This window comes from Artibeus jamaicensis, unplaced genomic scaffold (assembly GCF_021234435.1).
Source record: "Artibeus jamaicensis isolate MK-2021 breed Jamaican fruit bat unplaced genomic scaffold, CSHL_Jam_final contig_518, whole genome shotgun sequence".
Classification (NCBI taxonomy): domain Eukaryota; kingdom Metazoa; phylum Chordata; class Mammalia; order Chiroptera; family Phyllostomidae; genus Artibeus; species Artibeus jamaicensis.
Genome location: NW_026521870.1, coordinates 1,874,731 through 1,899,630, shown reverse-complemented (window position 1 = coordinate 1,899,630; position 24,900 = coordinate 1,874,731). Strand labels below are relative to the sequence as shown.

At 39.0% G+C, this 24,900-nt stretch overlaps 1 protein-coding gene across 1 annotated transcript in view; it reads right to left on the bottom strand.

Moving 5' to 3' along the window:
- FBXL13 (F-box and leucine rich repeat protein 13) overlaps positions 1 to 24,900 on the bottom strand; it is a 284,235-nt gene that overhangs the window by 2,454 nt on the left and 256,881 nt on the right. The window contains exons 19-20 of the mRNA XM_053668913.1: positions 13,464 to 13,598; positions 7,067 to 7,230 (exon numbers count right to left, since the gene is read on the bottom strand). Of these exons, the coding sequence (XP_053524888.1) occupies positions 7,067 to 7,230; positions 13,464 to 13,598 (299 nt within the window). The remainder of the gene's footprint in view (positions 1 to 7,066; positions 7,231 to 13,463; positions 13,599 to 24,900) is intronic.

Sequence of the window (24,900 nt, the reverse complement as noted above, 5' to 3'; positions counted from 1 at the left end):
GAGTACTTGAAGGTGACTGAGTTTAAGCATGTAAGAACAAATACACAATTTTTAAATAAATTGCATTTTTGGGTCCCCCTCATATATGAGAATTATAACTTCTTATAAGTCATCATTCAGATGACCACCTATATATTTTCTTATAAATCACAATATCATAGCATCAGGAAAAAGGTATATTTAACTTGAAATTAATTTGAGGATAGAAGGATTTTTGTAGGAAGGTTGTTTGAATCTTGAGACCAGTACTAAAAAGGAAATGAGTAAGTGGCAACTTTTGTAGGATCAGTAATGACTAATATTTGTGTGTGAAGGGGGCTACTTTGCCCACTATTGCCATATAGTGCATTGAGTTATTAATTGTAAAAGTCTGGAAACTGAGTCATTGATATAAAGGCTGTATTTATCATAAGCTTGGAGCTGAATTTGTTCTTAATGGTTATATGAGTTCAAGTAGAGCAATGAAATTGGGAAAGGCTAAGATACATCAGTTGTTTAAAATGCTGTTTTACTTGAATCAAATCTTAGAAGTATTAAAACACTTCTAAAATAGTTGTAACCAAACTCAACAGGGAGACAACCAAAGCATTGCTAATTCTGTCTCCTACCATGTTGCTTTTTGACTTTCATATTTGCACTCCCACAAACTTATACAAGTTTAAAGAACACTTTGAGTGAAAGAAATTATTATAGCAACTTAAGTATAGTTCTACATTTTAAACTTACTACATAATCTTTATATGTCCTCTAAGTAGAAATTGTTTTTCAAGATTTCATTTGCTTCATTAAGTAATTAATCATCAGGGCAGCATCTCTTCTAGCAACTAAAAGGATGCTCTTAATAGGGTATTTTTACATAAAAATAATAGTGTTATATCTTTAGCTTTTGAATTTTCTTCTGAACAGTTTTCTCCCTTTTTATTCTATGGAGTTGTGATTGCCATGTCTTTGAAGGTGTTTTTTTGTGAGATTGTTTTCACTCAAGGACCTATCACAACATAATACCAAATGTTGGGGGAATTTGAAGCGAAAAACATTGGCACCGTCAGCTTCTAACGGGTAAAACTGTCCTGGGCAACAGAACTCCATTGTTACTTATCCTTCACCTCATGTGTCTGTCTAAACTTGATCCATCTTTCAAAACTCCAAACCAGTCCAGCCTCTTGTAGAGACCCAAACCCGATTCCTTCCTCCTCTGAACTTCTATAGGAAGTTGACCATAGAATTAATTTCTTCCCAATACATAACTTCATGGCATTGTTTATAATTTTAAACTGTTCTTTTCCTTCTTAAACTGTTTAAGAAGACAGTAAGTTATTTAAGGGTGTATTAACAGTTCTTTGTATCATCTTGAAACCTAGCAGGAAGAGCCAAAATGAGATTTCGGCAGCTTAACCAAGAAGGGAAGTCCTTTAGCTCTCTCGTTTTCTGCTGGTTTATTGGTTTTGAAAAGGCATTCTTGGGTTTCTATTTCCTGACCTCTGCCTCCAAAGAGCAGAGCTGTGGACACAATTGTAGTGTACAGTTGTTGGTAATGATTCAGTGTCACTGATGATAACAACACTACTGCACTTAGAGGCGACAATGGTCTTGACCTGTAGGAAAAGGACATGCTTGCTTAGGGAATAAAAGATGTGTGAGTAGTTGACCAAATCATATGTAACCTTTGGCCTCATAAGAGCAACAGTTTTTGAAAATTCTAGGTAACTGGTAGGAGGTTAAGTACTCTTAATGATAAGTTTGGGAGCATTTAAATATTGAGTCATACAGTTCCTCAGTCAACGACAAGCCAGGGTAAATTACCATATTTTTTGGACCAGAAGACTCACTCTCTACGGCCCCAAATTTGGGAGGAATAATGGTAGTTAATGCAGATGTTGAGTTCTGTTTACATTTACATTGGTGAAATATTATGTTATTTATGTTATTAAATGTTTTACCACATTTTTTGCTTCAAAATTTTTGTTCCTATTTTCCTCCTCTAAAACCTAGGTGGGTCTTATGGTCCAAAACATACAGTAGATGCTAATTGTCATGTAAAAATAATTTGCAAATAATGGGAATTTGAGAAAATGACAAGAAAAGAAAATGAGGGATTTTGACTCAATATAGACAAGAAAAATAGGGAATGAATGGGAAGACCACTTAATAAATGCAATGTGATGGGACAGAATCAAAATGAACTGCATATTGAAGTACCCAGTGGGACACACTTTTCTTGAATTTGTTTATTTCCTGGCTCCAGGCCTCCCTTACCTACGCACTGCTCTTCATTTTACCCACAGTCAGCTTCAGTGAAATTAAACATCAAAGGGCCAACTCCCTCACTATAGGAGGTGATGCCTACAGACTAGGGAGGAGCAAAGGATCATGTCTCAGACCGTTCTTCCCCCCAGTCTCAAATGCCGGGAGGTTAAGTCTTCCTCCAGTGTAGAGTGTCTCTAGGGCTTGTCTCAGTTCTCTGTGATTTCACAGCAAGGGTGGTCTTGGGGAAAAATTGAAAATGTGAATCTGCCCAAGAGCAAATCTGGAATTCGTATGCTAGTATAGACTAGTCCACTTCCTCTCCACCCTTCAGAAAAGCCTTAGCCCATGAACTACCTGTTCTCACCACCTTACTAAGACCTTTGGCATCCTCACTTGGACTGACTCCTGAGACCCAGGCAAAAGGAAAGACCAGCATGATGACTTCTGGTAAGTTTCTATGAGTTCCATCCTGTGCAACTGTGTTTGCACACATGCACTTTTGAAAAGAATCAGGAAACTTGAAAATGTAGAAATTGAATGTCAGCAACATCCCTCTCTCCAACCCTTTCTCCCTTTTCCCCTCCTTTCCTCCTCCTCACTCCCTCCCTCTCTTCTTGGTGCTTTAGTATGGTCATACATGGGAACCAAGAAATATTGAAAAGAAAATGTATACTGTGTGTTCTAAGTTTCATAGAGTACATGTAGAATCTGTTGACTGCCTTCCACTCTAACTTGGCATAAGTGACTCCAAAACCTCGTATGAGATGAGTTGGGGATTGAACAAGTCTACTGCAATGGTTAATCATCATCATTCACTTAACCTGGTGATAGGGGTTTGTTTCCATCATAAAGAACTGTGATTTTCAAGCATGATGTGTTACAAACAGTAGTGAGGTATCACATTAGTTGGTTAATAATGACATACTGAAGTTTGTAAGTGATGGTCTGTTTTTTGTATGTTAAAGTGGATTCAGGGTTTCCCCTGCAATAACATTACTTGCCCTCACTCACATTTCCTGCTAGTTTCTACAGTACACCTGAACAAGGGTGGAGGGGGGGCATTTGAAGTCAATACTAGAGACTTCTCATAATTGGCCACCCCTCTTATTTGTGTACTAACAAGTAAGTTGAGCATGTGCCTAACCTACCCTTATTGATCAAGTCCAATGAATATTAGAGCTTAAAAAAGCTTGATTAAGTGGTGAGCACCCGATGCAGTATACAGATGATGTATTATAGAATTGTACACTTGAATTTTTGTTATTAACCAGTGTCATCCCAATAGATTTATTTTTTAAAAAAGCTTGAGAATCACAAATGTAATGGCAAAAAAGTCAGCATAGTAATGATTAAGACCTATGTACAAAGTATGGCTTTGCCTTTTATTTGTATGACCTTTCTAAACCAATTTAACCTGTTTAAACCAGTTTCTTCATTCATTTTTTATGGTAATAGAGTATTTGTGAGGATTAGATGGGATAATAAACAAAACGGGATTAAGTGCAGTACATGGCAAATAGTAATTGTTAAATGATATTTGTTCATGCTAATGATATAAATCAGTAATCCTGAAGGCCTTTCCACAAAGGCCTTTCCATAACTGGAGAGGAGAGCTCTTACAGGTTTTGTTTCTTAGCAACACAGTTCTTACAGGGTACCTGGGTAATAATTTATGCTGCCAACAACCACTAAAGAAGGCCTCCAAGGAATCTCTTTACTACTTTGGAAATTCTAAAGGCCACCAAGATCTTCTCTGCTGATCTCTTCAGAGTCGAAGGTTTTGGGCTCCAGGCACAAAAATGCCAGAAAGGTCCCTTTCCTCTTTGCTAATTATAGACTTAATTGCTCTTCTATCTCTCTGTGTTCAGACGCTCCAGGATTGCAGGGGCCTTTGTTTGGGTCTTTCTTCCTCTCTTCCACTATGCTTTTCTTTATAATTGTCTTTCTTACTTAGGGGCTATAGGTTGAAAGGCTGGCTGTATACAGCATCTTCAAATATAAACGGCTAGATTTTCTTGTCATGTTTATGATCATAGTTGTTACTTCTTCCTCCTTGAATTAAAGGAGGCTTTATTGTTCTGCCACATGGGGCTTCTGAAATCACTTTCTGGGATCCCTTCAAACTCTTGGGTTGGCAGAATGACAGCCTCTCTCGTGCTGGAAGCTCTCTCGCAAGAGATATAGCCAGTTTGCTCATTGACCAAAAGTTTGCTACTCCTTTGGTCAGAAAGCATGAGCTGAGCAGACCTCTTTGATTTGCAAAGCTGGTGCAGTATTTTCCGACTCCACTGAGTATGGGGGAATTTGTCCACAGACCATTTGTTTCTAAGTGCTGTAATTAGATTTTAAGGGCTATATCATAAGATGTTTTCAGGTTCAAATGGAACTAAATGTGTGGGGTCAATTACTTTGTGAATTGGTGTCATTGAACCTCTTCCCAAGTAAGAAAAATGTCTATCACACCTACCAAATATTTGGTTTCACCCAGGCAAAACAAAGTCCCTGCAGTTGAGGGATCTGCATGGCTCTGGTAAGGGCAAACAACTGCTTTTAGAGTGAAAATAGGTGTGGGACTAGACATCATCATGACCTTGATTCTTGCTGCTTTTCCAATTCCACCCAAGGATCTAAGTGGAGAAGGGATCTGCTACACAGACTCTAGAGCTGACCCCAAACAGCTGCATGTGGCCAGGCCTTACGACTTATCTAATCAAAGTTCTGAGGCCCAGGTATCTTGGGAGCTCCTTGAATGACAAACAGCATCCTGCCCTAGATGGTGGAAGTCAAGACACTTGCTTGTGGAGCCTTACTAGTCCAAATGCTGGGAGTCTCCAAGCCACTCTGCTGAGGGGACTGCCCTTCTCCATTGTTAAACAAAGACAGAGTCTGAGGATTCTAGGTCTTTCCTGCTGGAACCTAGTAGGGGTGGAACTGTAAGGAAGACTAAGGTGTTTGGCCTCTTTAGACGTTGAGATGGGCAGATAAGTCAGCCCCCACCCCCAGGCATTAAGGCCATGTCTCTTCTTGGTGGTAGGGACAGCCAGGCTTGGTGGTTGGAAACAAAAGGGGTCTTTTGGCTTGAGAAAAGGAATTTTCCATAGATCCAGCTAGTTGACTAGAGTTTTGCATTAGATTTGGGGGGCCAAGCCCAGCTAGTAGTAAAATCTTACTTTGCCTTGTTTCATTTTCTTCACATATTTCTTTCCTAGTGACCTTGCAATAAGAAGTGAGTAATCAAAGGCAGGATTTGGGTAGTACTACATATCCATGGTCTTCTTGACTAAATGCCATGTTTATCACACTTTAATATCTTGTAGCATGGTTAGATTCAGAGAGGCCCTTGCTAGAATGTCTCCATTCATTCTAGTTAAAAATCCCACTTATTCCCTGGCTTGTGGGAATAAGTGGGATTATTTCCACAGTGGCTCAGTGGATTGGGCACTGGTCTACGAACCTAAAGGTCATTGGTTCAACTCCCAGTCAGGGCACATGCCTGGGTGGTGCCTATGAGAGGCAACTGATCAATGTATCTCTCACACACATGCATGTTTCTCTCCTTCTCTTTCTTCCTCCCTTCCCTTTTCTCTAAAAAAATAAATACATAAATTTTTTTTTAAATCCCACTTATTAGAAGTTCAAAATATTACCTCCCAAAGAATGATTGGCAAAATAAAATAAAAAGATTACAGGCTTAACTCCTGTGTGTAATATCTTATTCATTCACTGCCATCTGCCCAAATTTGGCTGTTTAATAATATGAGAAGGTTGACAGAGACTCCCAGGACCTATATTTATGTGAGTCCTCTCCAGACCTATCAGGAAGGGTTGAGTCACAGCTCTTCTTCCCTCCCTCCCTGCAGGTCTGCGCTCCGAGGGAGTACCTATTTTATAAGTTGTAGTTTTTATTTCATTTTCATTTCCTTTTAATACATAGCCTTGGATCAGAAACCATTTTCTTCTGCAGGCCTCAAGTGACCAGTTTTCATGGTTCAGTTCATGCCAGGGTTGCTTAATTGAAAAAAGTTCTCTGAGAAATCTACATGCTTGGATTATGCACATTATGCACTTTATACTTTGATAATAATATTTATTTTGTCAGCCTGAAGGAAAGAATCTGATCTTCAAGGGACTGGTCAAGATTTCTTATTTTGAATGCTCCACAGGTCACTACATCAGGTCAGTTAAAATACTTGCACATTTTTTACTCTCAGTCAACAGGAAAAAATTAAACAATGGAGCAGATAACTACTTTCTATTTAAAAACAGGGTAGAAACCATAGTCCTTCTTTCTTTATAGATTACTTATTGAACCAACTGTTATTTCATTGGAAATGTTTTGCAAATTAATTGAACAGGCATTTGGCCCATAACAGTCAAGTTAGAATACCCTACTCTGAGCCCTAGGTGGTATAGGAAATCCCTAGTTAAATGAATAGTATCTATCAAGCAAACACTTTGGGAGTGATGGGGTTTAGGATAATTGTTAGTAATTTATACTTAATTGGACGTTGGTTTAATCTGAGTATTTTCTAAACCCATAGGGGAGATTAACTGAATGGAAAGATTTTAAGAGATAAGTAGAGGAAGAGCTAGTAATCCTTTGGACATCTGCAAGGTCAAGGAAGGGATATAAAACCATAAAGATGATTTTAGATGAGAGCTTCTCTTGGTTCAGCTCAAAATGTTGGCTTGGACTGGGAAAAAAAAAGAAAGAAACTCCCTGTCTTAAAGGCACTATGTATTATGGATGCCACAGTCACATATTCTGTTTTCTCAGAAAGTAGTGCTCAAAGCTTTTCATATTCAGGTGCATACTTACTTGGAAATATGTCTGCAGTATCGCATCTTAAGGATCCGGAGTTGTTTGCAGCCTATCTGAAGGTTCTCAAGTATTTGGTCAGTAAGCAGAACACAGCCAGAAATATCCAAAATGTGCAGGTAATGGCATTTTGCTGATAATACCTCCATCGCTGAGTCAGTAATCTGAACACACAGCCAAAATAAGTACTGATTATTTTGATGAACTTCATCCCAGGGAAGAATAGTATACCAGTAATTTTGGGTGCTATAACAAAATACCATAGACTGGATAATTATAACAATAGATATTTATTTCTCACATTTCTAGAGGCTGAGAAGTCTAAAATCAAGGTACTCACAGATTCAGTGTCTGGTGAGGGCCCTCCTATTGGCTTGCAGATAGCTACCTTCCTGTTGTATCCTCATGTAGCAGAGAGAGAGATCTGGTTTCTTCCTATTCTTATAGGGACACTAATACCATCATGGGGGTTTCATCCTATTTAATTACTTCCCCAAAGCCTCACTTCCTTATGCTATCACATTGGATATGAGGGTTTCAAAATACGAATTCTGGAGGACACAAACATTTGTGAAGAGACACAAACATTTAGTCCCTAACAAACTGAATCAGGACACTTGTCACATGACAGTGAAACTAGAAAAATAAAGTTGGTGTTCATGTGGGCTGTCACTACTAGAACCAATAAGTAGAGACAAGGATTGCATCTTTATGGTCTCTTTATGCAAATGCTGGCAATTTGAGAAGATGACAGGTTATGTACCCTGAAAACCATCTTAAGGTCTTATCTCAAGCCCACCTTTTCATAAGAAGAAAATATTAGGTAAGGGGTTTGGGGAAAGGTTAATCAGGTAAGAGTTGCAGTGCAGCAGCCACCTACACTCCCTTGCTGGAACACAAAGGCTCACCAGAATGGCCCTCATAAACCAATCAACAAATAAATGTTGGAGAGGATGTGGAGAAAAGGGAACACTAGTGCACTGTTGGTGGGAATGCAGACTGGTACAGCCACTGTGCAAAACAGTATGGAATTTTCTCAGAAAACTAAAAATGGAACTGCAATTCCATTTTTAGACCCAGCAATTCCACTGCTGGGATTGTACCCTAAGCCCTGGAACACCAATCCAAGAGAACCTATGCACCCCAATGTTCATAGCAGCACAATTTACAATAGCCAAGTGCTGGAAGCAACCTAAATGCCCATCAGCAAGTGAGTGGATCAAAAAACTATGGTACATTTACACCATGGAATTCTATGCAGCAGAAAGAAAGAAGGAGCTCCTGCCCTTTGCAACAGCATGGATGGAACTGGAGAGCATTATGCTAAGTGAAATAAGCCAGGTGGTGAAAGACAAATACCACTTGATCTCACCTTTAACTGGAACATAATCAACAAAAGAAAAATGTAAACAAAATATAACCAGAGACATTGAAATTAACAACGATCGAATAATAGCCAGAAGGGAGTGGGGAGGGGACAGTGGGGAGAAGCATTTTCAGGAACTACTGTAAAGGACACATGGACAAAACCAAGGGGAAGGGTGGAAGCAAGGGAGGAGGTGGGTTTGGTTGGGGTGGGGGCGGGGAAGAAAATGCAGATAACTGTAATTGAACAACAGTAAAGTCATTTTAAAGAAAGAAAAAGGCTCTGATGGCCATCAGCATCAGCTGATGCCCTGGGACACAAAGGTTGAATTGCTTGTTAACCTCCTGCAGTCCCTTAGGTCATGCATTCCAGTTCCTGGTATAACAGTTTCCCACAATCACTGATTACGTAAGCATATCAACTATGACTACAGCTAAAATCTTTAACTCTTGAGTTCCCCTATCAATAGGTCAAGTTAGTGATTTAACTGTTTTCAGGTCACTAAAATGTATGTTTCGAGTGGTGCCAACAGAATTTGTGATCTTTTAGAGAGCTCTTGTTTGAATGGGGAACTTCATCAAAATTTCCTTTGTAATGCCTGTCGCATCAATTTAATTATCTTATTATATGCTGCAGTAATATTATTATAACACCACATGTTACAAAACTAAAATATTTACGTATCTCCTGAAGTTAACCTGCAGACAGGGTTAGATTGCTAACAGAAGGGGCCTGGACATTGCTGATGTGTTGCGTGTGAAGTAACACGGTTCTGGGAAAGGTCACAGATGTGAGACTGACAGTTTGCAGGCAGGGGAGAAAGAAGAGCAGAAATTGCCAAGACTGCAGGAATCTCACTCTGAGAAATTCTGCTGAGTGTTCCAGCATCTTGGAAGTCTCCCCAGATGTTTTGCAGAAGTAATTCAACTCCACTTCTTAGATTATTTCACTTACTCAAGATCTAGCTTTTGAATTTATGGTTGAACTGAGACTTATTGCAGAATCAACTGGGTTACTCTCTCCAAAGGAATTTTTTTTCAACTGGACTTAATTTCTTACTTTAAATGTTTGAACATTTTAAAATATACCATGAGATTTGACTTTTGACTTTACGACGTTATGTTTTTAACATAAAGTTGAGAGAATTATGCAGAAAAACCTTTCAATTTAAAATGTATACATTTTGAGTTTGGAAAAATAGATGTCATTATCTAAGTATGACCTTGGACATGCTCAGGACCCAGGTTTTTAACATTACAAAGGGAAGAATAGTGATTCTCACAAAATGCCTTCAGACATTCCTGCCATACTTGTGAGTCTCTGAGGATCTGATGTCATTGGGGGAAAAAAAGCCCTCAAAATTGTAGAGAACAGGAAAGAAAATGAGGTCATAGAAAAGTCCAGTTCAGGTGGAGTTCAGAGCGCTAGCCTCCATTGATACTGGGGGAGCTGAAAAGGAGCCCATCACTTTGTGTAGGTCAGAAGCTCAAGATATTCAATAACTATGGTGATGCTGTTGGGATTTATAGGGGCTGGGAACTGCAGGTAGAGATGACTGGCTACATTTGTAACTTCCAAATGCAAGATCCTCATCTGAGTCCTGTTGAGCAGAGATTATGTTATTCCCATTTTAGCTCTGGGTAGGATAGAGGTCAGAGTGCTATTTACTGATCTAGGAGGTAAGCTAGTTGCAAGGAAGAGCCGACCTTCCAGGAGATGGATAAGGTGTCCATTCACAACTGACCCATGGATTTTTGGAAAATCTAGTCTAGAATGATGAGCCAGACACTAATGTGTTTTATGGCTCATCAAAAGAAATGTAGGCAGAGTATATGAGACTGGACCACAGCCTTACGGTTTTGGGTGAGGAGTATTCAGATTGGCCCAAATTATGGTCACCACATTTTCTGAATCAAGATACTCATATGACTTCCATAGATGGTCAAGTTAAACCCTTCTCCCTTACACTGAGGTTCTGAAATAATCTACTCCCTTTGTGTCACCCTAGATCTTTGGTGTAGAGTGATTCATCTCACAGTATTTTATTTGTGCAACACTGTCCTTAGTTTCTATGTTGCAGGACAGTGTCCATGGTACAGTTTATAGACAGAATCTCCTCAGTTTTTCTTTATCAAAAACCAAAACAAACAAGAATCCTCTGCCTCGGTTCCTGTTCTCGCTGGAATCTTTCCTTTTCTCATTCTTCTACTTTCCTCCCTACCTGGTAGAACCACTAAAAAAGCCCAGTCTCCACGGGCACCCACTTCACAGCCAGTGAGGTTCCCAGTAGCTCATGTGTGCACATGTCCATGTGCAGAGAAACTCCCTGCTGCGAGCTGTGACTGCTCAGGCTGCACAGGGTCTGTGGTCAGTGCTGCTAGTGTGCTGAGTTTCTTGACCCCACTCACTTCTAGAACCAGATGATGCCAACCAAAAAGACATCTGGTTTCTGTAGTTTGAAACAAATACATTATTAAACAGAAAGAGTTTTGCTCTGAACTCTCTAGGTTAATTTTGTCATGATTTACCACATCGTCCTGCCCGCCCCCACCTCCTCTTTCTCCTTAATTATGGAGGAATTCAGATATTCGAGCATCACACTCTTAATCCACTTACCCCACAAATTAAATAGCTGAGAAACTAAATTTTTAGATTAGCTAGAATGTAGGGCATCTTGAGAGATTGGATAATGTTTTAGTAAAGAGAAGCCCATCAGTGTATAAAATAGAATATAACAATGTTGCTAATCTTGCAATTTCTGAGGATTTTTTTCAAAAGGTATTTTTAGTTTCCTTTCCTCTGCATATTTTGTTTTCACCATTTTTTTTCTGTCAAATTTGTTACGGTCTTTATCCACTTTAGAGACTTTCTTTTATGTCTAATTCTTGACACTCTGCTCCTAATAAATAGTGGAGGACTCCAAACTAATTTCAGGGTCTGAGTGCATAAGGTGGGCCTTCTCTATTTTAAGCTTCAGTGGTCTAATTGGGTTACTTGTTGGGAAAATTTCAAAAGTATTTTTTTTGTCTTTTGTCCTGGGCTAGTCAGAGTCCCCAAAAAAGAGACATCCGATCTCCTGCCTGGAGGAAAAGATCTGGCAGTCAAATTCTGGATGCTGTGTTGAAAAAGGGCTTGGGTGCCTCTAAATTCAGCATTTAGTTACTTAATTTCCATTCTCACTTTGTACCCCAGCTCTCTATTATATAGGATGTCTCCCAGACCAGCAACCCTCTGTTTTGCTATCTGCAGAGCAGATAGTAGGGAACATTTAGCGATATCTGGAGATGTTTTTTATTGTCATGAATGTAGGTAGCGGGAGATGGCTGGGTGACACTGTCGTACAGAGGGCAGAGGGCAAGGGTACTGTTAAACATACTACTACAGTACATAGAACCACCACCCACTACGAAGAACTATCTCATCCAAAATATCAGTAATGCCAAAGTTGACAAATCTGGCTCCAAGAAGTAAATCTCCAGGCTTCTGGTGAGGGTGGGGAGGTGCAGTTGTCCAGAAGTGTGGAGCGGGGGAAGAGATCTGAGAGAACTTTAAACCTATCTCCCTTATTTTAGCCACCCTCTTTTTTTAAGTTATTTTCTTGATTATGCCATTACAGTTGTCCCATTTTTTCTCCCTTTATCCCCCTCTGGCTTGTACCCCCCTTCACCCTGCATCCTCCTCCCACCAGCATTCTCCCCACTTAGTTCAAGTCAATGGATCGTAAATATAAGTTCTTTGCTAGCCACCCTCTTAGCTCAGCTCCAGAGGCACACTGTGCTGCTTGAAGACTATGGTCTAAGACAATTTTATCCTCTGCTTTCTCTACTGTTGACTTAGGATTCAAAGCTGTCTCTGGTCTGCTAAAGTCCATCTCTTTCCAAGCTGCCAAATTTTGTTGCTCTTTTCTCCTCACCCTTCTTCTGCAATAATGGTAGCATTTCAAGAAGGAAAAAAACTCTATGTGTATATTCAGTCTGCCATATTAATCCATAAGCACAAATCTCTATTTCTTGACATAGTATATTGTACATACTATGTCCAATATATACATACAATATACATAGTATGTCAATAGTATATTAAGAAAAAAAAGTAGGTTACAATGTGTTTTGGAAAATATGACTCTATAATTTAAAAAAAAAGAAGAAAAACCACAAGCCTTCTATAATTCTAACCTCTTTGTGCCTAGAAAAAAATTCTACAAAAATAATTATAAAGGCCCTGGCTGGGCGTTGAGGGGATGCATGAAAGGCAACATAATTGATGTTTCTTCTCTCTCCTTCCCTTCCCCTCTAGTTTAATTTTAAATAATATTATAATGAACTATGGTTATATGTGGAAGTTGATGTGACAATGAATGTTTACTCTCTTCTTTATGTTTTTATATGTAGTCCAAATATGTTACAATGAGTGCGTATTTCTTTTATAAATGGATGACAAGAGAAATTGTCAAACATTTGAAGTCATCCCAGAACATGCTCGCCTGAGGAATTCTGTATGGAATTATGCTTTTATTTGACATACTATTTACTAGTAGGGCCCAAACTAAGGGAAGTTATGTGTTATAACGTGTTATATTTTTGTCCAGGAGAGTTTATTTTGGGATGGTAGGAATTAGAATGCCAAGGTTATGGATTTATTACCTATAAGTCATTAACCAATTTTAGATATAACCCAATACTCATATTTCAACATGATTCCTTCAGTTCCTGTAGGTGCTCAGTTCAACCAAATGCCCTGTGAACTGACTTTACCATTTTGTTGGTTCTCTTATTGATAAATTAAATAAATATTTGACACATTTTTGTATTTGTGTGAGCATTGTTTTTAACTTTTTGAAAATTCTACTTTAACATAAATGAAATTATAAATCTGTTTCCAATTTTGGGAAAGAAGAAAAAGTATAATGGGTACCTCAGGTATGGCAAAGAAAAACGAGTTCTATGGTGAGTCCCAGCCTGACTGCTACCTTGCCTGACTTCTTTGATGGTGCTTCAGTTCAACATTTTGAGCTGAGGCTTCTACTCATACCTTTGGACAGCCGGCAATGTTGAGAGATGTGAGGTTAATGCAATAAATGGCCAGTGCTGTAATAAGTTCATCTGATAGCTGGGGGCAATAAGAGACATCCAAGTGTTCCAAGAACAGTATGCCTTTGCAGAATGCCTGCAAGAAATTCCAAAGTCAAAGGTTTTTTCTTTTCCTTGTCTTTATTCAAATGTTGTATGTACATAGAGCCATCCTACCCATAGCAGTTCACTTAGTATGCATTTCAGTCCCTGAAATATAGAGGTGTTACATCTTGTTGCAAAAAAAGACATTACATCCAAATATTCTTTACAAAAAAAAAGAAGATATTCACACATCAATTTAACAGCTTAGTAGTATTCAAATTCCTGATAACAGAATTTGGTTTTCTTGAAGTTAGTGCTAATGAAATTTTGAAACCAGAAAAGTCGGTATTCATGATGCCTGTCACACCAGAACCAATAAGTAGAGACAGGAATTGAATCCCTATGGACACTTTATTCAGATGGCTGGTGATCTAAGATGATGGTGGCTCACTTACCCTAAAAGACTGTCTTCCATTTCATTTCAAGCCAGCCTTTTTTTATAAGGAGGGAAAAGTGTAGGAAAGGGGTTTGGAATTCAGGAAAAAGTTTAAGCAGATAAAAGATGGAGTTTGGCAATTTCCCTAGCATCCTTTCATCACTTGACCAGTGATTCTTTATCTGTGTCCTGGGTGGGATGTCTCTGCTTGGCACACAATGGCTCAGATACCATCTTGATTGCTTGCACAATCCAGAATTACAACGCAGTTGTGCCCCATTTCTACCACTTATTAGTATAGATCTTTCTGAGCCTCATTTTCCTCTTCTTTAAATTGGGGAAAATATAGCATCCCCAAGAATCCACAGGGGACTAGTTTTAGGGCCCCTGGGTACACCAGAATCTGTGGATGCTCAAAACCCTTAGCTGGCCCTTCACATCCACGTGTCCCGCATCTGCTGGTTGTAACATCCAGCATTCTTCTAAGATGCCAGATGTTGATCTGAAATTCCTAGGGCTCATAAAGGCTTGGAAATCATTGGCATTTTCCTCTTTATTTCAATAATTCTTAATTTTCATTCTTACTTTTTAGGGGGAAAAAAAGAACCGAGTAATAAGAATCTCGAAAGAAATGAGTCAGAAGTTTACAATTTAGCCAATTATACAAGAACAAAATGGTCCACACAATAAACCTACTAGTAATTGTAAAAATATCTGAATAAGTCAAGATGAGGAGAAATTGGAAACCAAATTTCCAGTTTAGGATAATACTAACACTGTATTTTGTGATCACCGATTTGCACTTCTTAATCCCTTCGGTTTACTCACCTAATCCCTCCTGTCCTCTGACAGCTGTCCCCTCCCTCAGAGTCCACTTCTGTACAAGTGATAGAATTATCCAGTGTCTGTTTCTAAATCAGAACCTGTTCCCTCCCAACCAGGAAATATTATGGGGCAACATATACTTTTTACCAGTCAACTCTGCCCTAAGTCAACTAATAGGATGATACTTTTGAAACCAATAATGCCCAAATATCTTTTTCCAGAAGGGTGAAATGCCTTTAAAACAAATAAACCAGATACTTGACCAAATGGGAAAATAATAATTTTAAAGGAACCTCCCCCATGAAAAGTAATCTTAAGACTGACTGAACTTCTACTAACCATCTTTCCTTTATTAACTCCCATGAGAGCCTCCAGAACAACTTAGCAGGGGATCTGCTCTATTCCCAATGTCCCAAAACAGCCCAGAAACTTACAGGGATGTCTCTGACTCTGAGCTTGCCGTGTATCTGTCTCTGTGTGTGGATGGGCAAATGGTCCATAGTGCCTCAAGAGTCTCCTTTGGGGTACATACCAACTGGGGGAAATTTGACACTGAGTCCCTCAAAAGTAAAAGGCTAATCTTTTGTAACACAGTCTGGCCCCAATATAAAGTGGGCAGTGGAGAGGTTTGGCCAGTCAATGGCACCATTAATTGTAATGCTATCTTGTAGCTGGACCTGTTTTACTATTCCCAAGGGAAATAGACAGTGGTTCCATATACCTAAGTCTTTATGGCTCTCAGAGATGTCCCTAAACCATATGCCATCTATAAACTGGAAAAATGTACCCAAATGGGAAACAAAACATTAAAAAATGGGTGAATGAATTTGTTAATCCTTTACAAACATTTGACTGGCAACCCGACTGTTCAGGTATTAAAAAGAATTTTCTTCGTTTTATGAATGAAGTCTTTACACGGCCAGAGGTGTGTCTTCAGAGCATCAAGATTGCCAAATCCTTTTACCTTTCCCAAACTTCCTCTGTTCATCTTAAAAAGACATACAGATAATTGATTCTATAAAACCAGCCATTCTAGGAGGAGCTTTTCTTTCCCTACATTTTTGAAATGCAAGAGTTCTTCAAGAACTCTTGTCCGGGCCATCTTTTAAAATACAAATTCTTATCAAAAGGGGAAAAACCTTAGCTATATCTGATAATATCAATTTAACTTATTTTAGATATTCTTTTCTAAATTAGTAAATTCTGGTAAAAGTTATTGAATATGTATATATTTTGAAATAACAAGACACGCCGAAGCATTAATTACCGAACAAATGTTAAGTTTACCTGCTTTGGGCTTTTTATTACAAAGAGGCTATAGGGTGGACTCGGAGGGGTGGATAATGTCTTGTGCTTAGTTGGAGGTGGGTTTCTTAAAAGTGAGAGTGTGTTTGCCCATAGACATATCTATGTTTCTAAAGGTCATTAAATGCGTTCATAAAAGTCAATCTAAGGCATACTGGCTGCTTACTTTTTATCATTGGAAAATGCGGTTTCTAAGAATTAAAAGTTCAAAGTAGGTTGGAAAGAAATTGTGTGGTTTTAGTAAGAGAAGGCATGTGGCATGGAGATGTAATTTTGAAGGAAAAGGTTAAACGTGAAGTATTCTAAAAATGGTTATTTCTGAAAGGATAAGAAAACTTTTGAAAGTTGTAGAAAGGTTTATAGATGTTTGTAAAGGTTATATAAATTGTGAAAATTTTAAATTTGTAAAGAAACCTCAGTCAGGCTCCAGTACCCTTCCTCCACCTAATTTCTCTCTGATGACATTCTTTGATGACTCCAGTGGAAACTGGGGCTGTTTTCATTACACTTTCTCTTTCTCTCATTGGTGTGGGGAAAACTACCTATCAGCTGTGGAGCAAATCCTTCATCAAGATGTGTCTTGTCAGAGCTGAGATAGAAGGTAAGGCTGCCCTCCGGACACAGAGTCACCCTACATGACCGTCCTCAGGTGAAACCTGGGACACTAGGTCTGATGAGTCAGAAACTGATCACCCCTGAAGTCCAAAGGGACATATTCCTTCCCCTTTGTTTGGTGCTCCCATCATTGGTAAGGCCACCCTCAGGGCATGGGGTAAATATATTCACAGGTCAAATGACCTTTGTCTCTCAAATGGGCTTTCTCTCTTTACCAATGTGGTATTGAGTCCCCTGTCCAAGTGGCTTTAGGTCACCCTGAGAGCACAGAGTAAACACATCCATCTTTTTGTATTTATCTGCTGGTGTGGACTATAACTCCCAGTCTCTATCTAGAGCATTTATCTTCTGTCACTGGGTTTCTGACCTTTCATGGGACCAGAGCAACCCTGCCCAGGCTTTTTCCTGCTGCTTGATTCCTTGTATTGGAATGGAAACTTTATTTCCACTGTTTATTCACAGTCTCTGAAGCTTTCATTGAGAGTCTTAATAGGTCTTCCTGCTTGGTATTTAAGACCTTCCATCCCCTTCACCAGCCTACTTAAAAATTGTCAAAATCAAATGAGAAAAATATTGTGCCTCCTTCACAAAAAATTAGTAGTTCAAATTATTTGTATGGTCTTTATGTGTTCAGTCTTTGTATGTGTGGTCTTTATGTGATATGTATTGGTCTATGTATTATATGTGATACATTTTTGGCCTCCAAATGGCATAACTAGGATGTAATATTTTATTGGCCTAAAGAAATTAAATACTTAAATTAAGTATGATCCTGTGTTCTGGACACAATATTTGATATTAAAAATAGTTTTAAGTTTGATTAATGTCTTTTAGAGTTATTATAAAAATGTGTTGTTTTACAAAAAGTTTATGTTATGATGTTTTGGTTAAGTTTGCTTCATAACCTTCCTAAAGTTTAAGTTTTAAGAATCAAGAAATGACTTTGAGTTATTCCAAGGGGCCCCTGGAATACCTCAAGGATTTATTCCCTCTTTTTATAAAAGAGAAGTTTTTGACCTAATTAGGCCTATTTAATATGCTTGAAATTACATGACAAACCTGGCCAAACAGAATAATAACTGTTCTGTTGGTATGAGGTCTGTTCGGAAAAATTCCAGCCATTGTTAATATAATAAGTTTGTGTGTGTGACATCAGTGTAACCTGGCAGCCAAGGAGAGTGAACTGGAATGCACATGTGTGAACAATGATGACTTCACTTGTCAGTGGGAGCTGTAGATGCCATTGAGTGAGCATGTATACTGTGTGGCCATTGCATTCAAAATGACTGAGCAAGTAGAACAACAAATCTGCATTAAATTCTGTGTTAAGCTTGAACATTCCTCCATAGAAATTATTTGGATGATTCAGAAGGCTGCACCTATGGGCAACCGGTGATTGGCAGCTTCATTAAAATAACATGCCCACTCATGCATCACATTCATGCAGAGATTTTTGGCAAAACATCAAATCACCAAAGTGACTTAGCCCTCCTACAACCAACATTTGGTGCCCTGTGACTTTTGGCCTTTCTCCAAACTAAAATCACCTTTGAAAGGGAAAGGATTTCAGACAACTGGTGGAATTCAAGAAAATATGACAGTGCAATTGACATTGATTGGGACACCTGTGTGAGGTCCCAAGGTGGCTACTTTGAAGGGGAATGAGGTGTCATTGTTCTGTACAGTGTTACTTGTATCTTGTATCTTCTTTTATAAATGTCTCTATTTTTATATTAAATGGCTGGATACATTCCTGATAGACCTCATATACATATATTTTTATTAAAATAGATATTCTAGATATTTCAGCCTGCCCTAGGAATAAACTTGCAAAAATTCAAAGCCAAGTTCAAACAGGAAACTCTCAGGGGTAACAGGTGTCCTGTCAGTGATGCCAAACAAGCTAAAAAGGATGGTTCCCATAGGGGGGGTTTATGAATTGTTTCTGATAGTCCATGCACATTTCTGATAAGCCATGTATAGCTTTTCAAAAACATGCATGTTATTTACTCTTTATATATTGAAATTGTGTGTTAAATCTAAAAATGTAAGCTTTGGGGGCAGTGGGAGGGGATGATGGGGGGAAGCGTTTTCAGGAACTACTATAAAGGACACATGGACAAAACCAAGGGGGAGGCTGTTGAAGCAAGGGAGGGTGGTGGGTTTGGCTGGGTTGGGGGAAGAGTGAGGGGGAATGCAGACAAGCATAATTGAACAACAGTAAAATAATTAAAAAATAAAATGAATAAAAGAAAAAGTGTAAGCTTTGTATTCTTATATGTCACTTCATAATAATAATTTACCAAGAAATTAGTATCTTGGAATGTTATATCTTACAAAGAAGCAAAATCCTTTATCAACTGTATTATAAGCAAGTCTATAACTGTGTAATTTTGTTTTATAAACAATCATTGTTGTATTCAATCATTTGTAAATACATTTTTTGGAAAGGTTTATGAAAAGGATTCAGACTTAATCTAAATTACAGGTTTAAAACAGATGAAGATTTATAAAACTCCAAGATTCATGGAAATACTTGCAAATAATCAAGACAAACAAAAATTGGTTACATGGTACTGAATAAACTGAAGGTAATTATTATTCTTATGACTTTTTTCAAAATATTGCTAATTTTAAAACTTTGTTTTACAAATATAAGGAAACTTGTTTTTTCCCTAGTTTGATAAATTATACCCTCATAAGCAATATTGAAGCATTTATATTTTTCTCCCTACGTAATCCCTCCAAAATTTGGCAACTCTTAATGAGTATTATCTTCATGGCAATATGTTTGTTTGCATAAATCAATAAGAATCTATTCTCTTGAATAGAACCAGTTTTCAACTGTGGTGTTATTAACCAAGTCTTTGTCTGAAATGTCATGATCGAAAGAGTCATGTCTGGACTCTGGATGTCACCAGAAACTCTTAATGAATTAAGATCGACTTTTGAAGCCAGTAAGAGCCCACTGAAGAAAGTGCCTGGTACCTTGCTTGGTCACATGGTTCATGACAGCTTTTCAACATTTTTAAGACCTCAGGAACTTGAGGAATCCACCCAATTCTATAGGTATTATAGGCAAACCCAGATGGAAACTGTGCGGCTTGGCTTCTGTGCCCTGAGGGGCTCACTGAAGCTCAGTCTGAAATTCCAGCAAATCATATTTGAAGAAGACTAAAAGATCAATGATTATTCTTGTTATGTTAATTCAAATAATCAGGCAAAATTGAAACTGAACTTAATGCAGTCTCTGATAAAATGAGAGTAATTTTAGGGAGAAAAGTTGTGTTTCAATGGAAATCACAATGTCTATTGTCACCCACAAACTGAATTAAATCCTAACTTTTCTAATTTTCTTCCAAGCTATTGTTTCATTTTTTCTTCATCCTTTGACTTGGAATTACTGAGAACTACTGATGCAGGGTCAGCCATACAGAATTTACCCGAGCACCTGATGACATCACCAGAGATATTTAAACTGCAGACAAAGAGGAGATATCAGATTGTTACTGCTTGATTTCATTCCAGCAAAAGCCTTGCATTTGGAAGGCTTCTCTGCTGACAGCCTTGCAGACTAAGAAAAGTAGTTTATGATTTGCTGTGTTCATTAACTTTTGTGATGTTTCTATTTTCATAGAGTGTATACTGTGACCTTAATTACCTGATTGCTTGTTAACACAGTATAGACCTCATAGTAGAAGCCCATCTGCATCACCACCTCCTGAAATGAGACTCAACGGTTTGGCTGAATTGACATGTTGTCAGGACTAGATGGTTGAGTTGGATACATTTCCATATCAAGATGACGATTCTTTTGGATTCCATCCTATTCCTACTTTGGAAGGATCAGCTAAACAGCCTTTCTATTCCAGTCTCAGATCCCATTTACTAGTGTCTCTTAGATCAGACAGAAAGAGGCTTCCATTCCCTATACAAGCAGGGAAAACAGCCTTGTCAGCAGGAAGGAGTTACTGAAGAGAGGAAAACCCTCCTGTCTCATCACTCCTAAAGGATTTTAAGGATGGAAGTCTCTGAGTTGGGAAAGAGACAGGATAGTGAGAAGCTAAGAAAATTCCTCCACAAGTGAAATAGGGAAACTGAGACAGAGAGCTGAACACAATAGCCAAGCAATTTACAGCTAGGTGCAGCTAGGGCAGAGAGCCCCCAGAACCTGGCAGGAGGCAAAACTGGATAAACAAGGACTGGGCCCCCAGGATAACCTTTCTTCCCCTGGCCTTTCCTCCCTGGACATAACATCTAGGCCTCACTTGCATTTCAGCTCCAAGTCTAGAAAAGCAGTATAACCAGGTCGATGGTGGCTAGAACCAACTGCAATGCCTAGAGACCTCCTGCCCCGCCACTGACCAATCAGAGGAGACCATGACCCTGAAAGGCACACCTAGAGAACTGATGCATATTCTGCTGAAACAGTTCCCTGATTCCCTTCCCTGGATTCTTGCCTGCAAGAGAGAGGTAAAAGCCTCAAGATAAAGGACCCAGGATGTGTGAGCTCTCCTCTGGGAAGCAGCTGGCACCATTTTCACCAACGCCATTCTCTTCCCCACCTTCTTTCTTCACCAGCATGTGTCTCCTAAACTCTAAGGCAATGGGCAGTGGGGCTTATCCCAGGCTGATCCCTGACCTCTTCCAAGAGCCCCCCTTTTTTTCTGACTGCCCAGTGAGCTAAGGCAGTGCAGCTTAGGCTCTTCTGTTTCTTCTTCTATGCAAGGCCCTGCCTTGTTTCATTGTCCCCAACTTTAATAAATGAATCCTCATAGTGAAAAAAAATGGAAGGATTCACAAAATAGTGAGTACCCAGTTATTGGAGACAATCAAGTATAGAGGGCACACTACTGTTGATATTTTTTTCTTCGAAAGTGGTAGGATAAGCTTCTTTCAAGTCAAAATCCTTTATAATGAAGATGGAGAGAAAAATGCAAGAATTATCAAGTTTGGCTCCCACCGCACATATCAACCAATTTTTTGTGGGTTAACAATCTTGAGGAAAACTTCCAAATCTCTTATTGATTAAGTAATTTCTCTGTATCTCTTGAGCTGAGTCAGTTTGGGGGTTTAAAGACTGCATTCCTAAATTGGGTTTGCAGAGAACACCAAGTTTCACTCACATTTACTGTCTCAATAATGTATATCTGCCAAAATCCTGCTTTGAACCATCTCAACAGGTGACAGCTCCCAGACTTAGAAAAAGCTCACTTCATGTTACATACTCATGACACCATCTCTTGACTATTTCCCTCATTAGGTTTTAATTAATTCTACCACGGTACAAAGTTTTATGTTTTTTCCCCCTATTGGTAATTCTGGAAAAATCTTGTACTGTCAAGAAACATTTCCTATAATGAATACTATTTTTGGCTGACTAAAGGTTGAAATACAACTTCCAAAATTTTAAGTAATAAACTGAATTCAAATCTATAGTTTGGACCTTGGACCTTGGACCTGGTATGTCCCAGAGTGTAGAGTACACTTCACTAAACACAGTCCTGTTCCCACTGCACACCCGAGCAGGTGGGAGTGGTTTCGGCCTGAGCACAAAGAGCTGGGAAATCTGGGCCTTGCCACCAAAACCGAACTGTGCAGGGCCTGAGCACTTCCCTCCTGGGGAGGTGCCTTCTCACCCTCCTTGCCAGGGAAATCAGGCAGAGCAAAGCTTAGCTAAAGCCCTTAGAGGACCATGCTGCTTATAAATATGGAGAGGACTCCGAAAGCGAGAAAGGGCAAGGGCAAGGCCAAAACTCCAAACAAGTATTTCCAAAGATAGTTTCATGATGAAATTTGTTACCAAATTACATGGTGATTTGAGAAATGAATGTTTAGCTCCGAGGCAGCTCAAATGTGGTTTACTCCATGAAGTTTTCCCCAGTTCCTCTGGAAAAAATGCCTCTTCTAAATTCCTGTAGTATTTTTTTCTTTTTCCTTTTTTTGGGGGAGGATCTTTTGCACTTTCTATTTGTACCGTAGCTATAATTGTCTTGTCTTCTACGTTGACTATAGCTTCTTGAGAGCAGACTCTACATCTAATTTAGCATGGGCCCTGATATTCGGCATGCAGAAGAGATTCAATATGGGAAAATGTCCAAAGGGAATTTTGAAATACCCTTTGGCATTTCAAGGAAACTTCTAGCACAGGAGTGAGGAGAATAACCTCCCATAGATCATTCTCAGAGCATCACGCCCGGTCCTTGCTTTCACTCTGTTCAGTACTGACCAGAAGCAATATATGAGGGTAATGAAGACTACAGAGTCTGGAGCCTACTAGCACAGGTTCAGATCCTGTCACTTACAAGTTCTGTGTTTCTGGGTAAATTACCCAACCTCTTGATTCTGCAACCATGTCATCTGCAATGTGGGAATAATGGAGTACCTTAACATAACACCTACTTCATAGAGTTATTGGGGTGATTAAGTGAATTAATATGAATAAAACAATGGAACAGTACCTGGCACATAGTAAGCAGTCAATAAGTGGTAGCTGTACTATTATTTATACACACTGCTTCTCTATGGCTATGATTTTTAAATCATGCACACCATAGTAAAAACATTTGAACATATACTTTCAATAAATATATATTAATGTACTTATAAATTATACAGACATACAACTATTTAAATATACATTAAATCTTTTAAATCATATGTTGATGTAAGAAATGCCCAAACCTATACAGAAATTTTATTAGAGTTAATCTGAGCCAAACTGACCATATGCCGGGAAACAAGATCTCAAATGCTCCAGAGAATGTTAGTTTTGTAGTTTCTTTTACACATTTAGAATTTAGGAGGGAGTGCAAGGAAAATTATATGAAGGTAGGAGAAAGCAAGGTACAGGATAGGTAATGAGATGATGTGGTCCCTTGAAGCTGGTATGCCTTTGAGGGGTCTGGAAAAGAGGGTTACTTCTGGAGTAATACACTTCTGGAGAGGATTATTTCAAATGTGTGTTAACCTAGATGCACAGAAAAATGGATAGGGCTTGCTCAAAAATCTTTCACTAAAGACGTTATTTGCCTAGGGTGTGACTACCCACCATAACCTTCACAGTGAGTTATTTATAATCAGGGTTTATTCAGTCAGGTTACTTTCAGATTTATTACAGAGCCCATTTTTCACCCATACATATAAAAACAAAATTAAAATGTGTGAGATAAAAATAAATCTGGAGTCGGGGAGAGTGATGGGGGAAAATGCAGACAACTGTACTTGAACAATAATTAAAAAAAGAAAAAAACACACAAAAATAAATCTAAATAAAAGTTCCAGTATTTTCTTGTCACATTGAAATAGATTTTCTTGTGCATTTGCCAAAGTAAATGCTTTCTCTAGAGGTGCCTACTCAGTAGTACACACTGGTTGTCAGTAAACTTTGATGACTTACCAGCTGCACAGACTCTGGGTATTTGATTAAAAGAAGTGACTATTTACCTTTAAAATATAAAACGTGGTAAGTGCATGAGAAGACATCAAATGCAGGAAAATTAGCCAGCCAAGATGGAGGCATAGGTGGAAACATTGTGCCTCCTTGCACAACCAAGTTTAAAGATAACAAAAATTTAGTAACACAAATGCAACCAAAAAAGACAGAAAATTGAATTGTATGGAAGTCTGACAATAACGAACCACTCAGCAAGACTGATAAGAGAGACAGAGTCAGCGGCTGGCAGAGAGGTGTCAGCTGGCAGAGAGGGGTGGCACAGGAAAATGTGACCAGACCAACCCAGGCACGCAGGTGGTGGTTGGCACATCCCAGGTGTGGGGTGGCAGGGGGCAGACCCAGTGAGGGCGCAAGGCGGCTGGCTGACAGCGGTCACACATTCACACTCAGATAAACCAGGCAAAGGAGAGAGCAGTGAGACAGACTGCACAAACCAGGGCACTAGTGAGGGGAATTAAAGCCTAAAAGCACCAATTGGAAAAACTTTCAGGGGTCGAGGTGACAGGAGAGGCTCCCAGACTCACAGAGAGTTTGTTGGAGAGACCCATAGGGTCCTGGAGGGTGCACAAGCTCACATACCTGGGAACTAGCACCAGAAGGGCCCAATTTGCTTGTGGGAAGTATCAGAGGGGACTAAAATCTGAGAGAGAGCAGAACAAATGCCAATGCCCCTCTCTAACCTGGCCCCCACATACAGCATCACAACCCAGTGACCTG